Genomic DNA, 25488 nt, shown 5'->3' with positions numbered 1-25488 from the left:
TGCGAGGCGGAAGATCTGTAGTGACGCTAGATTGGGAAATTTAGGGGGTTTTTCTTACATTAATCTCATTTCAAACAATTCATCAACATCATTACTTGATAGCAATATACGTAATGGTGAATCTTGCCTGACTGCAGGTCTAAACCGCCGGGTCAGTGGAGTGTAAAGGTTGTTGAAATTATTTGTCAGGGAATTATGTCTTGCATAACCGTCTGTCAAATGGTTTCTACTTCTTTTGCCGGGTCAAATAATAATAATAATAATAATAATAATTTTATAATAATAGTGGGTACCGAACTAAAAAAAACTGCACCCCAGACTCGAACCTGCGACAACTATGATCTATTTCGCGTGTGGCACCAACGCAAATTATTGTCTCATATTAGGATGTTTTCCAAATAAGTAGGATAAGGAAAGTCGTGTGATTTTCACACCAGATTTTTTTATAAATATTTAGTAAAGGTACAAAAATTTTGCTAATAAAAGCTACAAATTATATTAAACAGAGTTACAATTTAGGATACAGCTCCCTTGTTTCTTCTTCTAACATCCTGTAGCAAAAAAAACTTGGAAAATTATTTTTCCAACAGAAATAAATAGTCAAAGTGCAAAATTTACACTCTCATAAGTTCGAAATTTTTATAGCTAAAATTTTTTAAAGATTTTTTCCATGTTCCTGGTATCTTACCTTTCATGGCATTTTATCTGGGGCGCTAGTTCTGGCGCACCCTGAATAACTTAATTTTTTTGTGTCTCTCTTTAGCATTGTTGCCATGTTGTCACATATTTACTTTATTCTAAATTTTTTATTTTCTCTTCTATTTTTGATGTATCGCTATTTTAGTTTTTTTTCTGTTATCGTTACTATTAATTCTTGCTGCATTTCCTTTTTTAGCAGTATCACTGTTCTCTGTGTATTCACTGCGTTTTTACATCTATTTCTACTCTCCCTTTTTTAGTTTTCTGCATTCTCTTTATTTGTACTTAATTTTTTCTTTTTTTCAATTTCATATTGTTTTTGTGAGTTATCTCCCTATAATTTTCTTTCTACTATTTCAGTTTTGTAATTTTTAATTCGTGGAACTTTTAGCACTTTAGCTTCTCTAAACTTTCCTGTTTTTGACATCTTTTTTTTCGTGCTTTATTTGATTTGTACTATTTGCATTATTTTATCTCTTTCTACTTATTTTTTCAATATGTTGCAGTTGTATTTTTCTTTTCGCAATAATAATGCAATTATCTTGTTGTTATTTTTATTATGTGATTGATTGTTAGCTCTTGAATATAAATTAGTATATTATTATATGATTTTCAAGGTTTTTGTAAAAAAGCTAAATAAACGAAGCTGTCAATCAATAATCTTATTGGTGAAAGCAGGTATGAAAAGAGATAATAGCCTCAATGACCCATATCTAACAAATGAATAGAACATGATCAAGCAACTTGAAAGAAGTTTTTAAGTGATGCAAATATTTGTTAACTTTTTTCTTTAAAAAATTCGGTCTATTAGAACATAAATATCCAATCCACCCACTTCCTCCATTTATTTTTTCAGTAATTAATCATCGTGAGTTAATTAATTCAAAGTAGTTAACTCAACACCTACACTGCAATTTTTCGAAAATTAATTCGCAGTTTGTAATAATACAATTCATCACTCGCCACCATAAATCAAAATTTCCATTTGTAGGGTTTCCAGCCCCAAGCTCTTCGTGACATTCTACATTTCAATTAATAAGAAAATAATAAACTCGGAAAATCAACCACGACATCGGCAAAATGCCCGGTTTTATCCCGAACAAAAAGCCAACTTATGGCATTCCATCGTCTGCAAATTGACAGTAAACTTAATTGGTCGGAACAGATAAATGCATTAACTGAGGCTATTTATGTGATTAGAAACATTAAAAAAATGCTATACCCATCATGTTGCTGAACCTGCCCTGCAGCTAGTACTGGTTGTTATGATGGGCTGGATGGAACAAAGGAATGGGACGACGCGTTGGGTGTTGTTTCGCTTCAAATCAAGTTGTAGTCGAGGCCCACACGAATGGAAATTAAATTTGTAATAACGGGTAATAACGCGACGCAGCGTGCGATCGACCAAATTAAAGATAAGGAGCCATCATTTGTCGAATCATACACGCTATTAAGAAAAATTTGGTTGACAGTTTATAAATGATATTTTTTCACAAATTTTTCTTTGAGTTTCGTCAATTTTGCAAAATATGCCAATAAATTTAATATTTATTGGGAATAAATTGAATGCACAGTATATTATTTAAACGACAAGTATTTTTGATCAGTAAAAATAATAAGTGCACAGTAAAAATAATAAATGCACAGTAAAGACAATGAATGAATGTCTAGCAAAACTAATTAATTTAATATTCACACATTTACAAACAAAATGTTTCAGAGCAAAATCAGAATATCGCAAAGCGTTCAAAAACAAAATTGTGATATCAGGAGCACAGTGCAAAGAGTGGAGAACACTGATTAGACTGATTACCATTTGTGCACAGTTTCCAGCCTTTACTAAAATCATTCTTGCGCAGGAGCCCTTACTAATACATATACCACACTCCAATAATAATAAATATTCAGTAATATAAAAATAAGTAGCAATAATAAATAATATTTTTGCGCAGGGGCCATACATTTTGGTCCTATACAAGACTGAAAATTCTTTAAATTTTATCTTAGTTTACTAATTTTGATTAAAGTTACTGAGCGTTTATTATTTTTACTATGCAAATTGGATTTTTTACTGAACAAATTACAATAAAATACTGTGGGGCTTTATATTATACTGATCATTTTTATTTTTATTTGAATTTATTAAATACTGATCATTTATCATTTATCATTCGCTTTATTACTACTCATATTTATTTATGCGTCAGTGCAATAATGTAATTTCCTGAGAATGCGCAAGCTACCACATAATGACTGACTTCCGCTTAACTTCCGATTATTAATAATTTTTGATCGAAATTACCGATAAAGGTTGCATGTGCACATTTTTATGGTAAAATTAATAAAGTTGCATGAATTTAATTACTACTTATATGTAATTTCATTTGATCGCAAGCACCTGCTATACAAAAGCGCAAATGTCTTTAATGGACAACTAATTATTATTAATTTTAAATTAATTATTTAATTTGATTGCAGTTGCATTTGACTATGTCATTCTCCATCCACGCAATGCACAAAGAATTGTTTTAATTTTTGTCGAGTTTAGAAGAAGGAACAGTAACAGCAGGAAATGGACAAAATACATATTGTAAAACTTGATTTATTAATTAATTAATACATACAATTTTGTAAAAGTTTCTTTAATCTGCGAATATTTTAATTGATGTAGCTTAAATTAGAGTCATCTTTAGATTTTTTTGTTCCATTCTTCTGTAAGTAAGTTAAAAGTAATTAAATGCCATTCATTCCACTTAAAAACCTCACTAATTGTACACCTAAATATCTACTTTTTTTAATAATTGTTTATTAATTGGGGACAAAAGGTCACCTTTTTATAATCTCTAGTACTAATCTATTGTTCCACTAATAGTTGCTCATTTATTAAAGCAAGACAGATTTTTCTTGTTTTTATAACCCTAGACCCACGATCAAATCCTACAACAGGAAACGAATATCTAACTGAAATATCTACGTTCTTGGTAATTGCAAACTGTTTTATTCAGTTTTAGAATAGATATCCTCCTTGCAGGAAAACTCTCTTTTCAGCAGGAAATGAGATGTAACATTTCTATTTTTGTGACTTAAAAATTTAAAGTGTTCTAATGAACTGACAATTTTGTAATAGAAGAATTATTGTTACCTGCAGCAGGAACTGAAAAAATAGTAGCACTGAAAAAATAGTAGCATATTTTTTCCATACATAATTTATTTATTTGTATGCTAGCAGTATTAAGAAATATTAGAGCTTTAATAAAGTCTATTTGATATTGATCTAGATTTCTTACAAACCTCATAAACAGTGGCGGCTCGTCAGGGGAGGCAGTGCCTCCCCAGTGAAAATAGAAGTTAAAAATAGAATAATTTACTAGAAATTTAATTTATTTTGACTATTTTTGAATCGTAAATTACAATTTTTATATAATTAATAATTTTTTATTTGTTCAAATGTTGATTTTTTTGCTATAAATAATAGTAAACCAGTTTTCAATAAACCGCCGCGCCTTCACAGGTTAGTATGAAATTCAAAGTGTTTTTAGGCCAGAGAGTAACTTCGACTCGAACTTTGAGTGGGACAGGAGGCAGCCCCTCTTTCTTTATTAATCTAATGGGAATTAATTTTTCAATTTGCCGGAAATACTGAAATCTGTCAATGTCAATTGTCAAATTTGCAACGGTGTCTTTTGGAATAATCCAAGATTGCAAAAATGAAACATGTAGTGTAGGTTTTTTTAGTGTAGTGTTTGGTTGTTGTTAAAATAAGTGAATATGTGCGTCTTGAGTATGGATGTGTCTATGATGAAGGTAACTATTAGAAATTGTTAGGTAACGTTCTGTTTAATAAGAAATAAATTTTCTCGACTTTCGTACGACGATAAGTTATATGCAAAAGAATTAGGAGCACCTCATCAAAACTTAAATAATATTTATTTGTATTACAAGGAAGGAAAATGTGTTTTTTTCTTCCCACAGGTGGAAGTTGTCAAATGAATCAAATTCGACTTGTCGAGGGCAGTAACCACTTACGTGGTTTTCCTCCAATATAATACATATAATTTTTCTTACGATCCAGCAAGAAAAACTTCAATACTAACAATTTATCTTAATATCCCAGTTTTGCCGTTAAATCTAGCAGCATGTTTTTCAGTGTCTATAGGGGAGGTAAGTAAAATTTCTACCTCCCTGAGAAGTTTTATAGATTTTTATTGCAATTTTGACAGATGAGGGAGGAAATTGGCCACTATTTTTTCTGAAATTAGGGTGGAAAAACTTTCTTGGGGCCCTAGGAAAATTAATCATTAATATAGTTTTGTAAATTCCTGGTATATTAGATATGAGTGGTTGGAAGCAAAACACAAAAAAAATGTTTTTTTGGCCATTTTCAAGTCGTGGTGAGGAAACATGGTCTAACACTGTGGTATGACAACTTAAAAAAATATCGTGGGCAATAGAAAGATTCATGTATGTATGAGTAGCAAATTACATTGCCAAGGTAAATAAAATATAGCCACAAATGTAGATTCGGCCCAGCAAATTGAAATTAAAAAATTTAATGAATCGTTAAAAAAACTGAAAAATTTTAAAAAGGTTAGTCGATTTTTGTATTTTTCTTTGCCGTTAAAAGTTAGCTTTTCGTGGTCAGCAAAGCATTTTTTAGTCGTCAAGTATATGGCATGTGTAGATACTCGTATATTTCAATTTTTTTTATATAAAAAAAAATTTTTTTCTTCTCTTGCCGCAACTGCTCATAAATGCAACAAAATTTAACTGTAGAGCTTCAACAAGAATTGTACGCAAAAATCAACTACAAAAATGTATTTCTCCTCAGTGATTTTTAAACGATGTTGATTACAATTAGAGCTTTTTGTTCGATTTCCAGCTACTGAAGAGTAAATTGCAGTAATTAACTGCCACTTATTTCACTTAAGAGTCTCGTTAATTGGCCACCTGAATACTTTTTAAAATACATTTCTCATCGGGGCCTAAAGGTCGCTTTCCCTAAAATCCTATAACACTTATCTATTCCTTCTCTCAATTAATTATTCGTCAAATTACAAGCAAAGCGTGATCTTGTCTAACTCTCCACAGTCTCCACTTCATCGGCATTAATTACATTTCATCCCGTCGAAGACAATTGATGACCTTTGATACCTAACCCAATTAACATCACCTCTGTGAAAGTGCCTCAACACTTCTAATTTACTTAGTTTTCACACGATCACGGTGTTACATTTTAAACAAGTCACTTCGTGACCGATCTTTCGCATCGATACTCCCAACTGAAACCCTCTGCACGTGCATATTAAATATTACAAATTGATATGCAAATGAGGTCTGGAGAGATAGCATCGTTGATGGATTCGCTTGTCTGGATGCTTTTTTTCAACGCGGAAATCGAGAGAGAGACTGCAGTAACGAAACACCCGCAGGAAAAAAATGATTTGCGCAATTGATCGGGTGTGAAAGGTTGTACGATTTGCAGGATCGGACATAAATTTTGCTTATAACAAGGTGCCGTAATGATAAACTTTAAGGAATTTTATCTTTTGATCAGACACGAATGGAGAATTTTTTACGACTTTTGCACATTGTAAATCATTGTGTTTTTAAATTATTGAGGAAAAGTTTCCAGTAATTTTTGTAAAAAATCACAGCAGGATTATGGTCATTTGCAGGATTTTTGCACGCCTACTGTGACCACTGTAATGACTTAGTCACAGTGGGCGTGCAAAAATCCGGTTGTATCAAATTTTGAGATCATAACTTTCTAAATTCCGATTTTTGAGATTTTTTCAAAAATGATCCGATCTTGGTGAAATGTCACGATCGGAATATATTACTCGCGTTATCGCAAATCACTACAAATTATATTTCATATAGGTACGTTTCTCTACGTGAAATAATTACCATCAGGAATTTTTGCCCGTCAAGACTCCTTGTTATTAATTCCCGATTATCAACAACAACTTGTATTATTTTCTCGTAAATAATAATTATGTATGTAGGTTATTCAATTATTTCAAACAATTTTCTTCAAGTGATTAGGAATTAATCACGATTTATTACACCTTTGAATAACTTGTTTTTTGAAAGAGATTTCGCGACGTTTCATTATTTCAGCCTGAAAAAAATTGGCGGTCAGCACGACAAAAGAAATCATTACAGGAGGGTCTGCGAAAAAATGCGAATCTTACGGTGAATTTAATTAAAATTGACAAGAACAAGATGGAGTTGCAGGGCGTGATGGGTGGGCTTTGTGAGTAGTTTATGAAAGCAATTTCCTGAAAAGTGGAAACATGAATTGATGCTAATTTAAACTCACTCATAGTTTTTCCTGAAAACAAAAGTAATTTTCCACCATTAAAAGAGGTAACTGATTCTATCTTTAAATTTTAAAGGCACGACTACCAACCGACAAGATAAAAATACCCCCCGTTGTTCTTTAAAGTGACGTTGATGCTAACTTGTACTTGTTAATGAAGTCTTCGAATAGAAACAGATTATAACCTGAACAACGTGTCAGGATATGCTCAAAGGATCATTATTCAAACAAGAACTAACTTTCCTGTCCCTATTATCAAATTTAGCCGCCAGATTTTTTTAATTGACTCTTCAATTCGGTAATTTAGATATCTAATCGATAGTAATTTAATATCTGAATTATGTAATTATTTGAACTTTCTCAAATAAAATGTTACCACCCAACCCATTGTGGTGAAAAAGTCGTACATATCTCGGATTCCTGCTACGAGAACGGATGCAGAATTTTTCACCATTGCAGGATTTTAGAACATATCAATAAAATTGTTATTAATGTCCTTTTTGTTAAAGACGAATTTCCTGTTTAGGACGTGAACATTTCGAGAATGTTTTACAAAATTTCTTACGGTACTTCGGGTCGTAATTAACCTCTTCCTTGTAAGTAATAGCTGACATCCGATCTTGCATAACTATCTCCAGAAATCTAATCGATAACTTAGGCTAGATACATAATTTTTTCTCTATTTTAGGCTAGAGATTTCTCTCGGTCATCACTGGTCGAGTAACATCATCGTTGATAATACGATTAGATCGCTTATTTCAATCTAATTTAGGTACCTGTAAATGGAGATTAATGTCATTTTCTCTTTTCTAACCGCTACCGGCTCTATTTTAAACCGTAATTAACTCGACAATGAATGAGTTGTTTTTTTTACGATTCGATGACACGACAAACACTGATTGGTAACATTTTTGCAACAGGGCTAATTAAGTTACATAATCAGAAATTTCTGGGTAAATAATGCAAATATATTGTCACAAAGTGTGACCGAACGAGGAAAAATCGCACACTAATAAATTCACCAGATAATTGCGTGTGCATTTGTGATTTCTGCAGGTGTTGATAAATATTCTGATAAAACAACAAGTTTAACAACCTTTCAGTATATAAATGAAAATTAGAGCGAAACAGACAACGATTTTCTTTCATGCGAGTGGTATGAATGAAAGCCGTAAAACCAATACATAAACCATTAATTAATAAATCAATTTAACGAGTGTGCAATCGATTTGGAATAAATCTAGTTACGCAATTTCAGCCCACGATGCAATTCACGAGACTTTCTTCGAGGTGATAAATTGTGGAAATAAAGTACACGCACGCGTGGGGTGAAATGAGAGGTATTAATTTACTTAAAGAAAAATGCGAGTTGAGAGAAAAATTATTTGCAAAAATACAAAGAGCAAGAGGTCGCCTTCGACCCACAAATTGTTACAACAAACTTTACAGTTAAGATGTTTTTGAAGTTTCTAGTTTTACAGTAGTAGTAATTTGTACAATATAGAAGTATCTGAGTTCAATTTTTCCTCATTTTACCAGCATAAACGTCGCAATTCTGTCATTACACCATATTTCCTGCCAATTTTTCAATTATTTCAATTCTGATTATTATTGCTATAGTTGAGCTACAGCATATCACAAAAATTTCTTTTTCTCGAAAATCATGATTTAAGTTCTAGCTGACATTTTTCTGAAAACATTTTTAAGGAAATTTCAAAATAAGTATTTCGAATTCAAAAATCTGTCACTTTATTTTCAGTTCCTGTTGAATATTGGCAGCCTATCATCAGGAAATACGAATGTTCAAAATTACTCAAAATAACAATGAACAAAACAACGATGAAAACATAAACATTGACTGATTAGATCATTTCTTGCTATTTTTTTTTAATTTGTGAAGCAAGGTTTTTTAAATATAATTTTAGTTGTGTATTACTTTTATGTCTATTCCATTGTCATTTTTTTTGAATAAGTATTTAATTTTTTAATTTTTTTAAATTTTGACATTAACGAAATAGGACTTCTTATAGTAGAAAGCATTTTATCTCGTTTTTGATTATATTTTTCTTATTTTCTTGCCCTTTAAATGACATCTTTTTCTATTAAATGCAATTTTATTTGTCATTTTAAATATTTTTTTCTTATCTCTTTTTTAATTTTATTTTATTCCTTCATTTGTGTTTTTTTATCTTTAAAGGTTTCTAGATTGTCATAAACATAAACGTTGACTGATTAGATCTTTTCCTGCTGCAACAAAGTTTAAGTTCGCCATATAAAATAAGTTACCAAGTTCTTTTTTTTAAGCAAAGTTTTTTAAATATAATTCTAGTTATGTATTACTTTGCATTGTATCTATTTTTTTTTGAATAGGTATTTAATTTTTTTAAATTTTGACAATATTGAATTAAGGAATTCTTATAATAGAAAGCATTTTATATCGTTTTTAATTATATTTTTCTTATTTTCTTGCCCTTTAAATGACCTCGTTTTCCATTTAATGCAGTTTTATTTGTCATTTTAAATATTTTTTTCTTCCCTTTTTTAAATTTTTTTGGGAACAAATTAAATGCACAGTATATTATTTAAACGACAACTATTTTTGATCAGTAAAAATAATAAATGTACAGTAAAATAATAAATGCACAATAAAAATAATAAATGCACCTATGTAAAGACAATGAATGAATGTCTAGCAAAACTAATTAATTTAATATTCACACATTTACGAACAAAATGTTTCCGAGCAAAATCGGAATGTTGCAAAGCGTTCAAAAACAAAATTGTGGTATCAGGAGCACAGCAGTGCAGTGGCGTATGCTGATAGACTGATTACCAATTGTGCACAGTTTTCAGCCCTTGCTAAAATCATTCTTGCACAGGGGCCCTTGCTAATACATTTACCACCCTACAATAATAATAAATATTCAGTAATATAAAAATAAGTACCAATAATAAATAACATTCTTGCGCAGGGGCCATACATTGTTATGTAACCAAGCCTGAAAATTCTTTAAATTTTGTTGTTTTACTAATTTTGATTAAAGTTACTGAGCGTTTATTATTTTTACTGTGCAAATTGGATTTTTTTACTGAACAAATTACAACAAAATACTGTGCGTACTTTACTTAGCATTTATTATTTTTATTGTGTAAAATATTATACAGGGTGTTCCAGAAGTCTGGAAACGATGTTATTCTGGCGAAACTATCAAATTTTTTGGCAAATAAATTTATAGGTGTGCAATGGCTATAAAATGCTATTCAAAAAAATTTTTGAATATTAATTATTTGTTTATTCTTACGAGATAAACAAAGTAACATTGTTTTTTTAAATGGAAACCTACCACAATTTTTTTTTAGACAACTACCTTGTTACAAGATTTGTTGCCATGCAAAATTTTTTTTGTAAACCTCACACTTTTGTTAAAAAAATGTTTGACTTACAAGAATTAAAGAATTTTTTTGAGTAAACTACCAGTTTTTTGGAAAGAAATTAATGAATGTTCAAAGGTTGTAAAGGAGCAATGCCAAAATATTTTTTATTTTAATTATTTGCTTAAACTTTTGAGATAACCATACTAATAATTTTTTTCTTAAATAAAAACGGTTTTTTATTTATTGTTTTACCAAGATATGTTTATGCATTTTATAAATGTACAAGAATATTTATCGAAAATGTTACAATTTACGTTAAAAAAATTATAAACTTTATCTATTGTCAAAACTTTCTTCCACCGGCCATGGGGTGGTATGTTAAGACCGAAAATCAGTGATAAGCACGCCTTCTTTTATGTCATTGCTATGGCGTATAATATTATACTGATCATTTTTAATTTTTTACTGTGCAAAATATTATTAACATTTATCATTTTATACTGATAAAAATTGAATTATTTACCGATCGCTTTATTACTATCTTTTTTTATTATGTTAATTATTTTTAAATTTTAAGTTTTGTACTTGCTTAGAATAACGTCTCTTATTCACTTTTATAGCTTTAACAATTTTTTTTTTGTTTTTTTATTTTTAACTTTTTAGTGGTTAACCATTATCTGTTTTCGTTTTAGCTTAGTATCTTGTCCATGATGTACTACTAGTTTTTTTTAGATTTAGTTTTTTTTATAATTGTTAAGATTCCAATATTCTGGTTTTGAATTTTCAATCTTTATGTCTTTAGTTTTATGAAAATAATTTGAATTGAAATTTTATCAACAACGACATAAACATAAAGAGATAAATCTCAAAAGGGGCATATCCTTATTTCCGTAGAACTTCTCTTTATTCACTTTTATAGCTTTAACAATTTTTTTTTCGGTTTCTTATTTTTAACCTTTTAGTGGTTAACTGAATTTATAACCATTATGAGTTTTAGCTTAGTATCTTGTCCCATGATCTACTACTACTACTACTCGTTTCTTGATTTTTTGTATGTTGTTTTACTAATTTTGATTAAAGTTACTGAGCGTTTATTATTTTTACTGTGCAAAGATTTTTTTACTGAACAAATTTCAATAAAATACTGTGCGTGCTTTAATTAACATTTATTATTTTTACTGTGCAAAAATTAATTAAATACTGATCATTTATCATTTTACACTGATAAAAATTGAATTATTTACTGATAGCTTTATTACTACCCATTTTTTTATTCTTTCATTTTTAGTTTCTTTATCTTTAAAGGTTTCTCGTTTGTCACACAAATTAAAATGTTTAAATTATGGAGACTGTCATAACTATTGAAATATTGTCCAATACTGACTTTGCTTCTTTGCCCTCTTGGGCTACTTAACCCGCCTATCAGTTTTCAATATTCGATCGGATTCCCGCCGCGTTCCCAACAAGCTTATTAAAAGCGGTCGGTAGGTATCTAATTATCTCCGTTGTATCGTCCCGATTTGATCGACGTTGATTGCAAACTCGTACTTGAAACATCGAAATTACTTCAAGCCGAACACTTTAGCTATTTGAACGACAACGAAAAACGTTCCAGGTAAAAATAAAATGTGGGTTTCCGTAGGTACAGGTAGGCGGGAGTTATACGAACTTGCCCTGTCTTCAAATAATTATGAGATACCTAAGATACTTCGTGGTCTAGACAGGCAAACGTTGTGAAACTAACTCCTACGGCCGCTTTGTGAAAAATTTATTTCCATCATAGGCGCGTTGCGTGGAACGCGGCAGGGGGCTGGTAATTATTAATATTTTCCATATTGTAATGAAGGATGGGTGCCAAGGAACGGTACTAAGGTGACATCACCCAGGTTCAAATTATTAGATAATAAAATGAAATTAGGGAAAACAAATCAGAAATTGGAAAGAGTTTTGAACTCTGGGGTCAGTTACCTCAGAGCACCCCCAATTTTCCAAAATAATACCCTCGTCATTAGTATTTCGTTACACTTTCTTCTTAAATTTCATGTCAAATTTTAATCTATTTTTAGTCACAATTGTACATAAAGTCTGTTTTTCATTAAACGACAACACAAAAAATCGTCTAAGAAAATTTAGAGACGAAACACCAACATTTTTTAGAAATTTGGAAACGAATAGTTCGCAAGCAGGAAGTTAGAAAAAGGGCCCGTTAAAATGTAGACGCAATTTGTAATGCAGGTTTGCTAAACATTCTCAATTTTTAACAAGAAATTGACAAGAATACAAAATAAATATGATTGAGAAAGAACCTCGGAAAAACGCAATTAAATTAGTGTCTTGAGGAACGAGTTGAAAAAGTAACAATTTTGAAACTAAAGTTGAAGAAGAATTTATAAAATGCATCAACTTTGAGCTCATTTCAATAAATTACACAAAATGTATTGCCAATCATCTTAATACTTACTTGTATTTTTTGCTAAATAACTTTTTTCTGTATATACATGCTTTTTCTTCAAAATTTTTCTTGCGGTGTGTTTCTATCAAAATTATTAGCACTGAATTCTGTCTTTAGACTTTAAGTAATTTCTAGGGACAAAAAGAAAGAGCAAACAAAATTTGTGGCTATGGAGACAAGCTGGTACCATTTTATTCACCAAAATTTTTACTTGGTAATTTCCATTTAAAGAAAAAACAAACTTTATTTCAACATTCAGTTGGAAAAGTAATCGAAAGTTATAATGGAAAATCCTATTGAGTGAAAATTTGATCCAAAGGAAAACATTTCAATAAGTGAGCCAGAAACTCGCTTAAACCGAGAGATTTTGCTAAAAGAAATCATTAAGTCATTTTTATATTTGTCCTCTTTTTCAACTTTATTTTAAAAAGAACTTGAAAAATGACAGATTTTGTCCATCTGAAGTAATTTTGTTGATGAAAAAAACGGTAGCAAATGTCACATTTTTGAAAATCGTTCTGCTTTGAATTTCTAATTGGAACAAAATTTGAGGTCAAATACCGCAGAAAATTTTAAAATCTTGTCCCATTAATTTGAAAACTGAATAAACTGAAAATTATGAATTTTTTTAAATAATAGTATATTTTTTTATATATAATAGTATATTAAAAAATAAGTGTCATAAAGATAGTAGTGAAATGTTTTTAAAACGTTGTTTAAAAAAGTAACAGTGAAAATACTGATTTTTGAACTTTCTTTTTGAGAAAAACATAAAGCAGACCCCAAAAAGCCAGATTTTGTTCAGCTGAATTATAAAAAGACTAATAAATGTCGAATTTTTGAAAATCATAATACAGCAAAAAAATTTGCTGCTACCAATTTTTGACCAAAATTTTGACTTGGTAATTTCCATTTAAAGAAAAAACAGATTTCAAATTATCTCAAGCCCAAGAAGCTTTTTATTATACATAAAACTGACAAAAAATACAATAATTACAGCTAATTGTCGTGCTAATGACCTTAAACGCTGGGAATTGTTGCACATTTGGCGTCCATTATTGATAGTTTTGTGACCTCGATTTTTTTGTCTAAAGACTTGGTTAACATTTCGCAAAACTAGACACCATCAAAGAGGTTATAGCGTCCAGTATTTGTAAACAGTTTTAGTTTTATCGGCCTAATTGCTGTAATTATTACCCGACATAATAATTACTTGCTTGATAAACAATTGTAATAATTTTGAAGTGTTAGCGATTGGATCTTAATTTATGTAAATCTTTACTTTTACTTCGTTTCGACAAAACATCGATTAGTTGACAATTTGTCGGTTTTATGACCCATCAAAGCACCATAAATCCACTTGTTGCCAAACAGTCTAGCCAGGTGTGCTCCAGGACTCTACTCGTGACCCATTCCTGTCACATTTTCTGATCATCGGTCTATTAAAATTCAAGCTTCTGAATAAAACCTGCGAGCATTAAGCATTCGTCAGACCATTGAGCCGAGTGATGTGATATTTATTCAATGGTGCAACATATGTGTAAATAAGCGAGTGTTAGAGCTGTCGTGGGCAGATGACTTCCCTTTCGCGTTCATTTGCATCAGAACCCGTTCCTTCCACCTACGTCCACACTTTGTGAATGAAATACATAACTGGGCGTTAAATAATCTCATTACCAAGTGGGCACCGCAATTCGCAACGACCTAGTCGGGATACCAGGAGGAGTTTCCGGCACCAAGAGGATGACCAGACGCTGACTCATTGCGAAATTGTGAAATTTCAGTTTCTGATTTTTACATTTCTAAACGAATTATAACTTCAAGACACCAAAAAAGTTGGTTTGGGCCATTGGGTCATGTGTGTGTGTGTGTCCGTCTGTCTGTCTGTAAACAGCATATCTAGAGAATGATAAGAACTAGAAACATGAAATTTGGTATGTAAGAAGGGGACGCAGCACGAAACATTTGGTAAAAATCGGTCGCACTGTAAGGATATGAGGATAAAAATTATTTAAAATCATGAAATATCCCTTATTAAATAGTAAACTGTGATAAAATAAAAATAATTATGGGTAGCGAACTAAAACCAAATTGCACACAACTATGATCTATTTCACGTGTAATCCGGCAGGTGGCACTAACGCAAACGTTAGGTTGGCACTCGAATTTCCAATTATTGTCGAAAAGATCTTTTCCGAATAAGTACGATAAGGAAAGTCGTGTGATGTTCACACCAGATTTTTTTAAATAAGATCAGTCGTACTTTGCGAAATGCATTTCGGTGCATAATTGGGCTTCATGTCTCCATAAACGAGAATCGAAATTTTTGTGTGGGATTGCAGATTTACTCAAATTGCTAAATACAGTTCAATCGTAGGCCTCGTGACTTTTCTACGTTTATGTAGATGTTACACCTACGTAATGTTACGTGACGTGGTGACATATTGAAAGTATTTTACGACTTTTCCGTAATGTTTTGCAAAATTTCTCTCATTGATGACTTTTTCAAATGGTGTTTAATGAAATTTTGCCGTTGCGAAATGGGATTTTCGAGTGAATGAGTAGGTTTGTGTTCATAAATGTGTAGGAAGTATGCAAATTTTTAATATTTACTAAACTTCCTTTTTTGTCAACGTTTGAGTGACCCATATTTTGACTCACCGCTTTTTTTAAATATCCGCGAGCAGCGTGGTTGGATTAACCTTTAAACTTGTTTAAACACGAAAAATAAGATGCTTTATTGCTAATTTAATCATATTTAGAACAGTGAGTGATAAGAGCAAGGATTTATCTTATTATTTATTGCCTATCATAGATAAAATTAATTAAAACATTTTTTCGTTAATATCAATTTAAAAATTAAAATTTGACTGGAATGTTGTGATGTTATTTTTACTCATTTTTCCTTCGTTTTCACTCTTCCTCGGTTAAATTTTTTGACGAAAACTGTCTTTAACCTGCAAACACGCAACAACTGGGTCAGCACGAAAACCCCGAATCGGAAACAAGTCTTAAAAGTGTTTAAAACTGGCCATCACCTTATGGTGTTCCCGCATCCCAACCTGTACCACTTGGTAGAACATCTAATTTGACATCTATTCAAAGGCGGCTCACACAAAAGCATTATCATCTGTCAGTGACTCACCTAAAAGCTCAAACCAATGTTGGAACGCCCAAATCTTTCCCAAAGTTGGATTTTTAGAGGAAATAGCTTTCGATCGGTTCAAGATTCTCTAATCTGCAGCCAGACATGAAGCTGAACTCTCGCTGTGTTATGACGAAGCCTCGCAATTGACTTTGCTTGGCTCTCGGTTCTACGAACCGCTCAGTTTTCATTCAGTTATGGTTGTGAGCGGTAGTTCGTGGCGCTTTCTCGCCGAAAAACGTGGGAAAACTGCTTGCTTCAAGCGGGTTTTGTGCCTTAGTGGAGCTTTTGTGTGTTGAGAGTAACAATCGAGTGATTTTTTTGGATTAGGACTAGCATGTAAGTCATTTAACCGGTTCTGAGCGAGCTTTAACAGGAGCAAATTATGACAGGTAATAAAACTTTGAGGGGATTATGGCCTTTCTTAACTAATTAACTAAATATTTGTGTGTCTACTTAATTCTCAATACCAAAAATCAAATTTTTACTGATGCTGTTAAATAGATTCGAGTATTGTATAAGAGGGGGAATGTTTCACAACTCATTCATTCTTGATAACACCTAACAAAAATGTAGTAAATACACAGCTAATATTTGATGAAAGCTTCTGAGAGGTCTTTACGATCCTGTATTTTCACTTTTATTTGACATAAATCAAGATCAAGATTAACAATAAAGAAAGGTTTTCGAAACTGGAATTTGATAGAACAGTCGGCTTGATAAAAAAAAGCCTTTCCCAGTATATCAAATTCAGTGAAGTAGGTTGATCTAATTCTAATCTTGCCAAAGCCACTATTTGACTCCACGTTGAAAATTAGCCTTGGCGTCACTTAACTCACAAATTTTTGTTTATTTTATTCCCCGGAGGCCACTTTCTCCAAATTATCGCTTCTTATTACATAGTTTCAAGTTCACAATTTCGTTGTGAATATGCAGTTTTGCAAATGAATTTATCAAAATTGAACAGGTGGATAACATCTGTTTCCTGTCATGTTGGGTGGACGTAACAAATTTATTAAGGCGCGCCATTTTTTTGTCAACTTATCTAATCTAGTACAAAAATTTGTTTCTTAGACAATGTGCTTAAAAATTTTAATTAATTTAAGCATAATAATACTATCGAAAATCTAATAATAAATATTCATGTTCATACAAATATTTATAATGAATGTGTCTCGTAAAACGCTACTTAAAATAATGGCTTAATGATCCTGAAACCTTGTTAGAGATCTAGAGACAACATTCTTGAAAATTAATTGTAGAAATGGTATTTGGAGAGTCTTTGTCCTGTTGAGAAGCTTAGGAAGCCTCTCAATTGTTATACACAAAAGGAAAAAAGGACGTTGTTGTTACAATAGCCTTATTGTGGCTAATAATAGTCTTTACTACTTCAGTAGCAGTGATTATAACCTTGAAACCTTGTCTTTGGTATTTTTGTAAAATCGTGTGAGAAAATTCAAGTATGCAAGTCTTCAAGAAGACTCAGATCTGGCCGATCCGGCGCCACTTTCCTTCATTAATTACCGGAATCTTCCGCAGAGTGCATGTGCAGTTCAGTGCCCTTACAATGTAACTGGAGGACTTTTAGCCATGACGAGTCAAGTGCATAAGACTAAACCGGGAAGTGGTCTCAGCTTGAGCTTTCTAGGTGAGTCCGATTTTTGGAAAGTTATGGATTTTCCGGTCTATTTGGTGAGGGCTAAACTTCTCAATCTCCAATCTTGATTAAAACAATTGACCCACTTTTTAATTTTCAGAACTCTATCTAAAAACTGCACATTGATATCGAGTTAATAAATGCATTATAATTCACTGTTATAATTATATTTTTAATTAATGGCAATCCCAGCGTGTCGTGTACATAGCGGTGGCTATTACAGGACGATATTAATATTTAATAGTAAAATATTTTAATAAAGATTAAATGCACTGTCACTTCATTTCTTCACAGATTGCACAACCATGAAAACTACAAATAACAAATTTTTAACCTTATCAGAGCGTTAAAATATTTTAATGAAATTATTGACCTTCTAGTGTTGGCACAGGTCAAGTGTGTTGTTATTCTACCAGTTATTGAATGAATTTGTATTTTTGGCCCATAAATACGTCATTTCAAGCAAATAATATCCATCGGTTCTTGTACACACAGACCTACTTATTTCTTTACGATGATTTGTATTTGAAACTAGATTTTCAGTATTTACTCGATCCGCTTCAGTGCTTGAAATTGATTTAGAACGATGCTTTTCCAAAAGAACATAAATTTCAGAAACCAGAACGTTGCGTGGCTAATTAATCGTTGAGAAAATTTCAGGTGGAGGCGGAAAAAATTCAAAGCCAAAGGCTACGATCGGTGTTAGAGTTGTGGATTACATCAGCGGTTTTATTATGTGAAATATGGTAAATTTAACCTTGGCCATGTTATTGTTTTAATGCACTCGCGCTTAGGCACTTCGTGACTTTAAATTATTAATGGGGTTTTGCACGTTGAATGATGTGATGGCAGAAATTGTAAAAATTTGTTTTTGTTACTAGAAACAGTTGGATATGCGCGATTGCTCCTAAATGTCAGTATTCAAGGTTTTAGCTTTGTATTTTTGCAATTTGAAGGTTAAATCGGTTATTGCCTTAAAACCGTCTACTATATTATACCATGATGTGGTCTACTGGATTTTTTTGTGTCAGAATGTTTAGAATCTCACTTTTTTGATCAATATTATAATTTTAAAAGGATTATGACGCTCTATCTTCCTGATAAGGTTGCATGGGCGCCTGTCGGCAAAAACGGATTACATTTCCACAACATTTCTACTTCAACAATATCCGATAACAAGTATTTATTGTTAATCTTATCTCTAGTGTACCGGGTTATCTAAAGCAGTGGAGACCCAACACAGTCTAGTCATTTTTCAAAAAAAGTCAACAACACAAATCGCGAATAAAGGACTATTGATGCAGAAAATTCTTTACAACCCTTGGTTACAAAAGATTTAATTTACGACCCGAAATTGTGAATCACGCTAATGTATTGAAGATGAAGCTCACATTAATTGCATGCTTAACAGTTTCAAAAGAAAGCAAGTACAGTTTTATGATTTATTGGATTTTTTGGATGCTGCTCGACTGGAGACAAAATTCTAAAGGAGGTATTTCTGTTGTGACAATACCTAATAATTTATTGCCAGAAACGAAAAAAATACTTTTTAGCAAACGGGAACGTAGTTATAAATTTTTGAAAGAAAAGCGACTTTGATACATTAGAGTAATTATCTTAAAGTTGTAACTATTAATTATGTAAATCGCCATCAATTTATAGTCTAGCGCATTGTGTAAGGTACTTCCATCAATCTCTTTCAGACAATTTACTTTCAAAATTTTCGTCTGTGATGCTAATTTCCATATTTATATAAATGAAACCAGCTTCGGAGCCTTTAAATTGACCGATATTTTGGGTTACAACCGTGCAAAATTTTTAATTCGAGTGATATTTATTGTCCGACATTTTAAAGGCCACCAAGAAGGGTTAGTGACGGAAGTCAGTAATAAAATCTTGTTTATTTGAATAATTTCAACAGCAAACTGGAAAAAAGGTCGTTTTACAAAGTTTACACAGTTAAAATCCGGACAAAAAGCCCGGAATTTATAAACAAAACAAGTAATCCAAACATGTGAACGGTGAATGTTGACACCCTGTATCGCAGAGACTTTGCACATATGTTATTTGTGGTCTAGACGGTTGGGACTAAAAACACCCAAAGGGAAATAAATTTCAATGATGACAACAGGTGGTAGTGGTAGAAACGGTCAAAGTAAATAATAATTTAAGATGCAAATAAACGATGACCTTTGTTGTCTCAAGAGTTCTAAAATCGGTTCTTGGCCTTGGTGGTGACTAAGACTGACGAAAACGTTGAATTTTGTCTAAATAAATTGAAGCAAATACTAATTTTTAATAAGTATGCAAACACACGTCGTCTATTCAAAGCCGCATCTCGTTTAAGTATTTGAGTCAACACTAATAAAATTTTCACATCGCCCACGTCACTTTTAATTCATATTCATTCATGAGCGAGCAACATGAACTGAACCCTGACTTATTTGTTGTATTTATTACCAACTCGCTTGTTTTGCAAACGTAAAAAATCAGTGATGAATGGTGTAGATGCACCTTGAAAAATTATCTTTGCACCGAACTGGTGTTGTGGCCTTTTAAAACTAACTTTCAGCGGAAGAGACGTGATAATTAATTGGTTAGGGCAAAGGATGTGATTGTTTTGTGTAGACAGAAAGAGGAAGAAGAAAATGAAACCAAAAGAAGAAACAAATAGAGTGTTCCAGCGAGTTGCAAAATGGTATAATTAAAAAAAAACATGTATAAGACATTGATAGATACTAATCTAGTGCATCACCTCAACCATACAGCATGTCCCAAAAATAAGTTACAATACAAACTTGTGTTTTTTTTTTTATTGAAACATCGTATGTTTTTTGGCATTTTTGGATGTAGTCTTTTAAAACAATGTTTTTACGCTAAACTTTTATTAGTCGATTTTGCTTAGTTTTAGAAATAAGACGTTTTTTTTTTGACGAAAACATGCACATTTTAAAAATTTATTACACAAACACTAAAACAGCTTGAACAAATTTTTTCTTACTTCTGCAAAGAAGAAAGTACAGAATATAAAGCTGTAGCAATTTTTTTAGTGTTTTGCATTTGTAAAGATTAATAAATTAAGAAGTTTGTTAAAAGTTAAATAACTTAAAAAAAATTAATGGAACACCCTATGTTTTATTTATCTAATAGATTGATAACTTCTGTATCTAAAAAAATTAACTTTTAATATCTAGAATTGATAAAAAGATATTTAACATTAAATATTAATTGTAGCAACAATGCCTATCAATATCTGAGCATTGTTGATACTATAACAACCAAAGTAATTTCACCACGGATCACTTATCCGTTGATTTATCCAAAGATTGTACAAAGTCGTTATAAACACTGAAATTCGAATTATTTTATTGTAAAAATAAAGAGTAATGGATTCGGTTTAACACAAATGTGATTATTAAGTGATATTTCTTCCATCTCTTGTGCAACTATGCATTTTTTGGCTACTAAAACAATAGTATTTTTTTATGTTTAACGTTAAATATCTTTTTAGTTATTGATTATAAACACATAAAAGTAAATATTTTTAGAAGACAATTTAATAATCTTTTATATGCAAAAACAATAACTAGGGTGTTCAATTAAAATTCTTTAAATTATTGAACTTTTAACAAACGCCCTTATTTTTTTATCTTTGCAAATGCAACACACTAAAAGAATGTTACAACCTTGTAGCTTGTACCTTCTTCTTTGTGGTAGTAAAAAGAAATATTTCTAGCTGTCTCAGTTTTTGTGTAATAAATTTTTAAAAAGTGCATGTTTTCGTCAAAAGAAACTAAACAAAATCGACCAATAAAAGTGTACCTTTAAAACATTGTCATTAAAATCTACTTTGCAAAAACGCTAAGAAACATATGGTGTTTTATTTAAAAAAACACAAGTTTGTATTGGAACATATTTTTAAGTCACGCTGTATAGTTGAAAATAATTTTAGGCGATGGATTAGATTAGTTAGTATCTATCAATGTCCTATATATTTTTTTTTAATTTTACCATTTCAACTCGCTGGGACACCCTGTATAAAGAAAAAAATAAAATGATTTGTTTCTTCTTTCAAAATCAAAAGTGTCTAACGAAGAAAATAATATAAAAATAATAAAAGAATAAAAGATGGAAAATAAGAAAGTAAAGTGTACTCTCAATGATTGAACCAGACCAGAGGACGGAGATTAATTTTTTGGTTCAGAAATACTATATAGTGTTTCAAAGAACGTGGAAAAAATCAAAAATGTACAAGAAAGAAACAATTTTGTCCGTTTAAACCTCGCTAATCCCTTGCTTTTGCCGGATGTAGCATCATTATCCATCGCTAGTCAGGCAGTAATTACAGAATATTATTATCGCCATCCACGACATATACGGCCATACAATTCAACTTTACCCAAGACCGGTCTATCTGCTCTGCCACTTGATCGTTATTAGTCCAGCTTTTGTTCATTCATTACGAGCATATGTTTGGTGTTGCGGTCATAACATCCAAGAATACTTCGTCTGTAGACAAATATTTACCAAGGTTTCACCTTGTCGTTTCATTTTTTTGTCAAACAAAAATTCAATTTGAACAGGACGGCACGTTTTAGCAATGTTTGCTGCGATTTTTATGTAGTTTAATTGCGTTTAAACAGTCATCGAGGAACCGGTGGGTTAATTGCTCTTCGGATTTTTGCAACACGAGCTTTAATTACTAAACCAAATACTATGGCATTTGCCACAAACGCATTTTGTCACGCTTGGTGAGCAGTTGCATGATATGTGATGTGAAATTAATGTTATTTATAACAGATGGTTCGTTGGCGAGCTCAACTAGGAATATACCTAGTGCGTGTCTATCTGACACTCCAATTATTTATGACCACGTTTGAATTCGGAAATCACACCCTGTTTTACAAACTTTCCACTTGGCTAAATTTCTTAAGAACCTTTAACTGGTTATTTACCATTATACCAATATGCCTTCATGCTATTTTTCACAATTTCGTTATTTTTATTCTAACTAATCATCACCAATTATCACCTTATTACACTGACGAGGCTCGAAATAAATTCGAATGAGTCATAGAGTGTCATAGGTCGGGTCATAATTATTTTTTACTGCCATGTGGACATCGCTTGTAATTAATTCCTCACGGAGGGTTATCTAAAGGTGGGATCTACCATTCTAGACTTCTAGAATTCGTATTGTTTCCATGCGAATTGTCTTTGAGGGTGTTTTAACTGACCTTGAGGGCATCTCCAGGTACCAACAACCACTCCTGGTGCCCACTCAAGTCTCCCACGGACTACCCACGTTCACACCTGTTAGCCGGCAAGACAGTTACCTCGCCTATCGACTCATTAATACAACTACTGACTTTCGATGTTTAAGATGCGGCTCTCGAAGAGACAAATGGAAATTGGATATGCCTTATTTGGACGACTTCGGATTTTTCTAATCCAGTAGCATCGTTTATTACTACAACAGCTGATAATGTCACAAAATTTTTAATCAGTTATATTTAAACAGCACTCAAGTTCTAAATATAAAACTCTTAATGGCTGATGAAATGCCATCTATTTTGAGACTAAAGCGAAGGGCTTTAATTGTCTTTTTCCTCCTCTTGTTTTCCTTTGTTAACACTGTGTACACTTAGAAAAAATGGAGCCGACACTACTGCAATACAGGCTGTTCCGGATAAACCTCACATTAGATGTATTCAGAGTTATAACAGTGATATTTATCTAAAATTTTGACTATAGCCATAATCGTTTAGATCCTGCTCAATGAAAATATTTTGAAGATAAGTATCAACTTTGTTATTTTAAATAGAAAGTTTTTTTTCTATACCTAAATTTAACTGTTTTTAAAATATTTAGACTTGTTTGATATTTTTTTAATTTGCTTCTTTCTCTCCAAAAATTGATAACTCTACCATTTTGAATTATTTTGAAATCGTATTTGGGTATATGAAAAAGAAAGATTATATCTTTTGTTTCGTGTAATTATAATTGGAAAAATAATTAACAAACTTCCAAGAGCTTACGTTTGGGAAACTTCATTTTTTTCAAATGGAAAACCCCAATTTTTTTTTACTAAATGAAAGACAATTTACTTCTGCATCGTCTGTATCAACATTCCCTATACCTAAATTTAATGATTTCCAAGTTATTTTGACTTTTTTTTTAGAATGGAAGAAATTCATTACTATCCATGGTAGTTTTCGCAGTTTGCCATCGAAATATTTCTCACTGAAAAAACGCTAAGTTTTTTTTCACAATTGTGTTATTCTTTTTGTAAATACAAATTAAATTTATTTAATTTAAATTTGAATAATTTTAATATTCTATTTTTTTCTTATTTCTATGACACCTATGCTAAAGTAGCTGTGACTAATGAATTTCTCACAATATCAAAAAGGTTACTATAACTTGAAAACTATCAAACATAGGTATAGGGAATGTTAATACAGATCGAAGCAGAACTCAATTCTCCTCCATTTAGTGAAGAAAAAATTGGGATGTTTCATTTAGAAAAATTGAGTTAAGGGTATTTGAAGTTTCCTAAACCTTACATTTTGGCGGTTTGTTAACTATTTTTCCAATTATGAATACAGCAAAAGAAAGATCCAACCTTTCTCTCTCGTATACCCAAATATGAATTTAACATAAGAAATAATGGTAAAATTATCAATTTTTGAATAGAAAGATTCAAATCCATTTTTTTTAAAGGTCTAAATATTTCGAAAAAGGTTAAACTTAAGAATAGGGAACGAAAACTCTCTCAAAATCACTCTCACAAATCACGCAATAAAGAACATAAATTTCTGAAAAATATCATTGTTATAACTTGTTAGCCGGAACAGCCTGTATATGTTAAAAACTGCGAACTCTAGAACTGGAAGCAAAAAGTCTCTGATTTGTTGTCAGTTCATAAATTGCCCTTAATTTAAGGCAGAATCTCATTCGAAATCTATGGTAATCAAACCATGCCCATAAACCCCTGTTGTTTTATGGCCACAATTTAAAATAACTGGTCCATTCGACAACCATTTAACTTTATGGCATTTTGAAAATCTTCAATTAATTTCTTGTTTTTGTTACAGGTACGTGGTCTAGCTAAAGTTTCTAATGGGTGAGTCTTAACTAAATTCAATTTACAAAACCAACATAAATTATTTTAATTCGGACGTGTGGGTCGTTGTTAGTTGAAAACTCTATTAAAATATTATCCAATTAAGTCGAGACGGAAATCATACTTAATCAACATAATTTCATTTTTTTCATATTCTGGGTAAATATTTCCAATTATTTGAACCGAAGAATTGATGGTGCGTATCATACAAAATGATAATAAAAATTAATGGCTTGAAACAACTTTTATTTCGTTGAAAATGTTGAGAAATAAATAGTCTTGTCGTGACCTAAACGTTGGGAAGTATTCGTGTGGGGAAATTTGTATTCATCACTTTCAACAAGAAATTTCAATTACAATAAACTGTACGAGCTGGAGAGAGAAGCCGTCACGTATAGACTTCTATTGGAAAATAATGCTTCATTAGGGACTGGTTCCCAGAGAAGCTTCAGCATCTTAGATGTGCTAAAAAATCCCAAAATGAAATCAGTAAGAAATTGCAACACGAATTTGTCGCATTGAAGGTTTTTACTAATAATATACACGTGTCCCAGCGAGTTGAAAAAGTCCTTTAGTGACCTTTCAAAGGTAAAATTTCAAAAAATTATATAGGACATTGATAGATACTAATCTAATCCATTGCCTAAAATTATTTTCAACTATACAGCGTGTCTCAAAAATAAGTTATTATACAAACTTGTGTTTTTTTAAA

General features: G+C 31.5%; 1 protein-coding gene across 14 annotated transcripts in view; it reads left to right on the top strand.

Moving 5' to 3' along the window:
- LOC123009464 (protein TANC2) overlaps window positions 1–25488 on the top strand; it is a 112061-nt gene that overhangs the window by 55970 nt on the left and 30603 nt on the right. For 3 of the 14 annotated variants that reach the window (XM_044405800.1, XM_044405799.1, XM_044405798.1), the window contains exon 3: window positions 17533–17641. The exons of 4 other annotated variants lie outside the window; for them this stretch is intronic. In XM_044405800.1, coding sequence (XP_044261735.1) covers window positions 17533–17641 — 109 coding nt within the window. Of the gene's footprint in view, window positions 1–16155; window positions 16386–17532; window positions 17642–24747; window positions 24777–25488 lie in introns of those variants that run through there. 7 more of the 14 variants (XM_044405806.1, XM_044405803.1, XM_044405807.1 and 4 more) reach the window with 7 other exon arrangements.

Source organism: Tribolium madens, unplaced genomic scaffold (assembly GCF_015345945.1).
Source record: "Tribolium madens isolate multiple individuals breed KSU strain unplaced genomic scaffold, Tmad_KSU_1.1 Scaffold_7;HRSCAF=85;Tcas5.2_LG10, whole genome shotgun sequence".
Taxonomy (NCBI): Eukaryota; Metazoa; Arthropoda; class Insecta; order Coleoptera; family Tenebrionidae; genus Tribolium; species Tribolium madens.
Note: the sequence above shows the minus strand (reverse complement) of the source record. Positions and strands in the feature narration are given on the sequence as shown.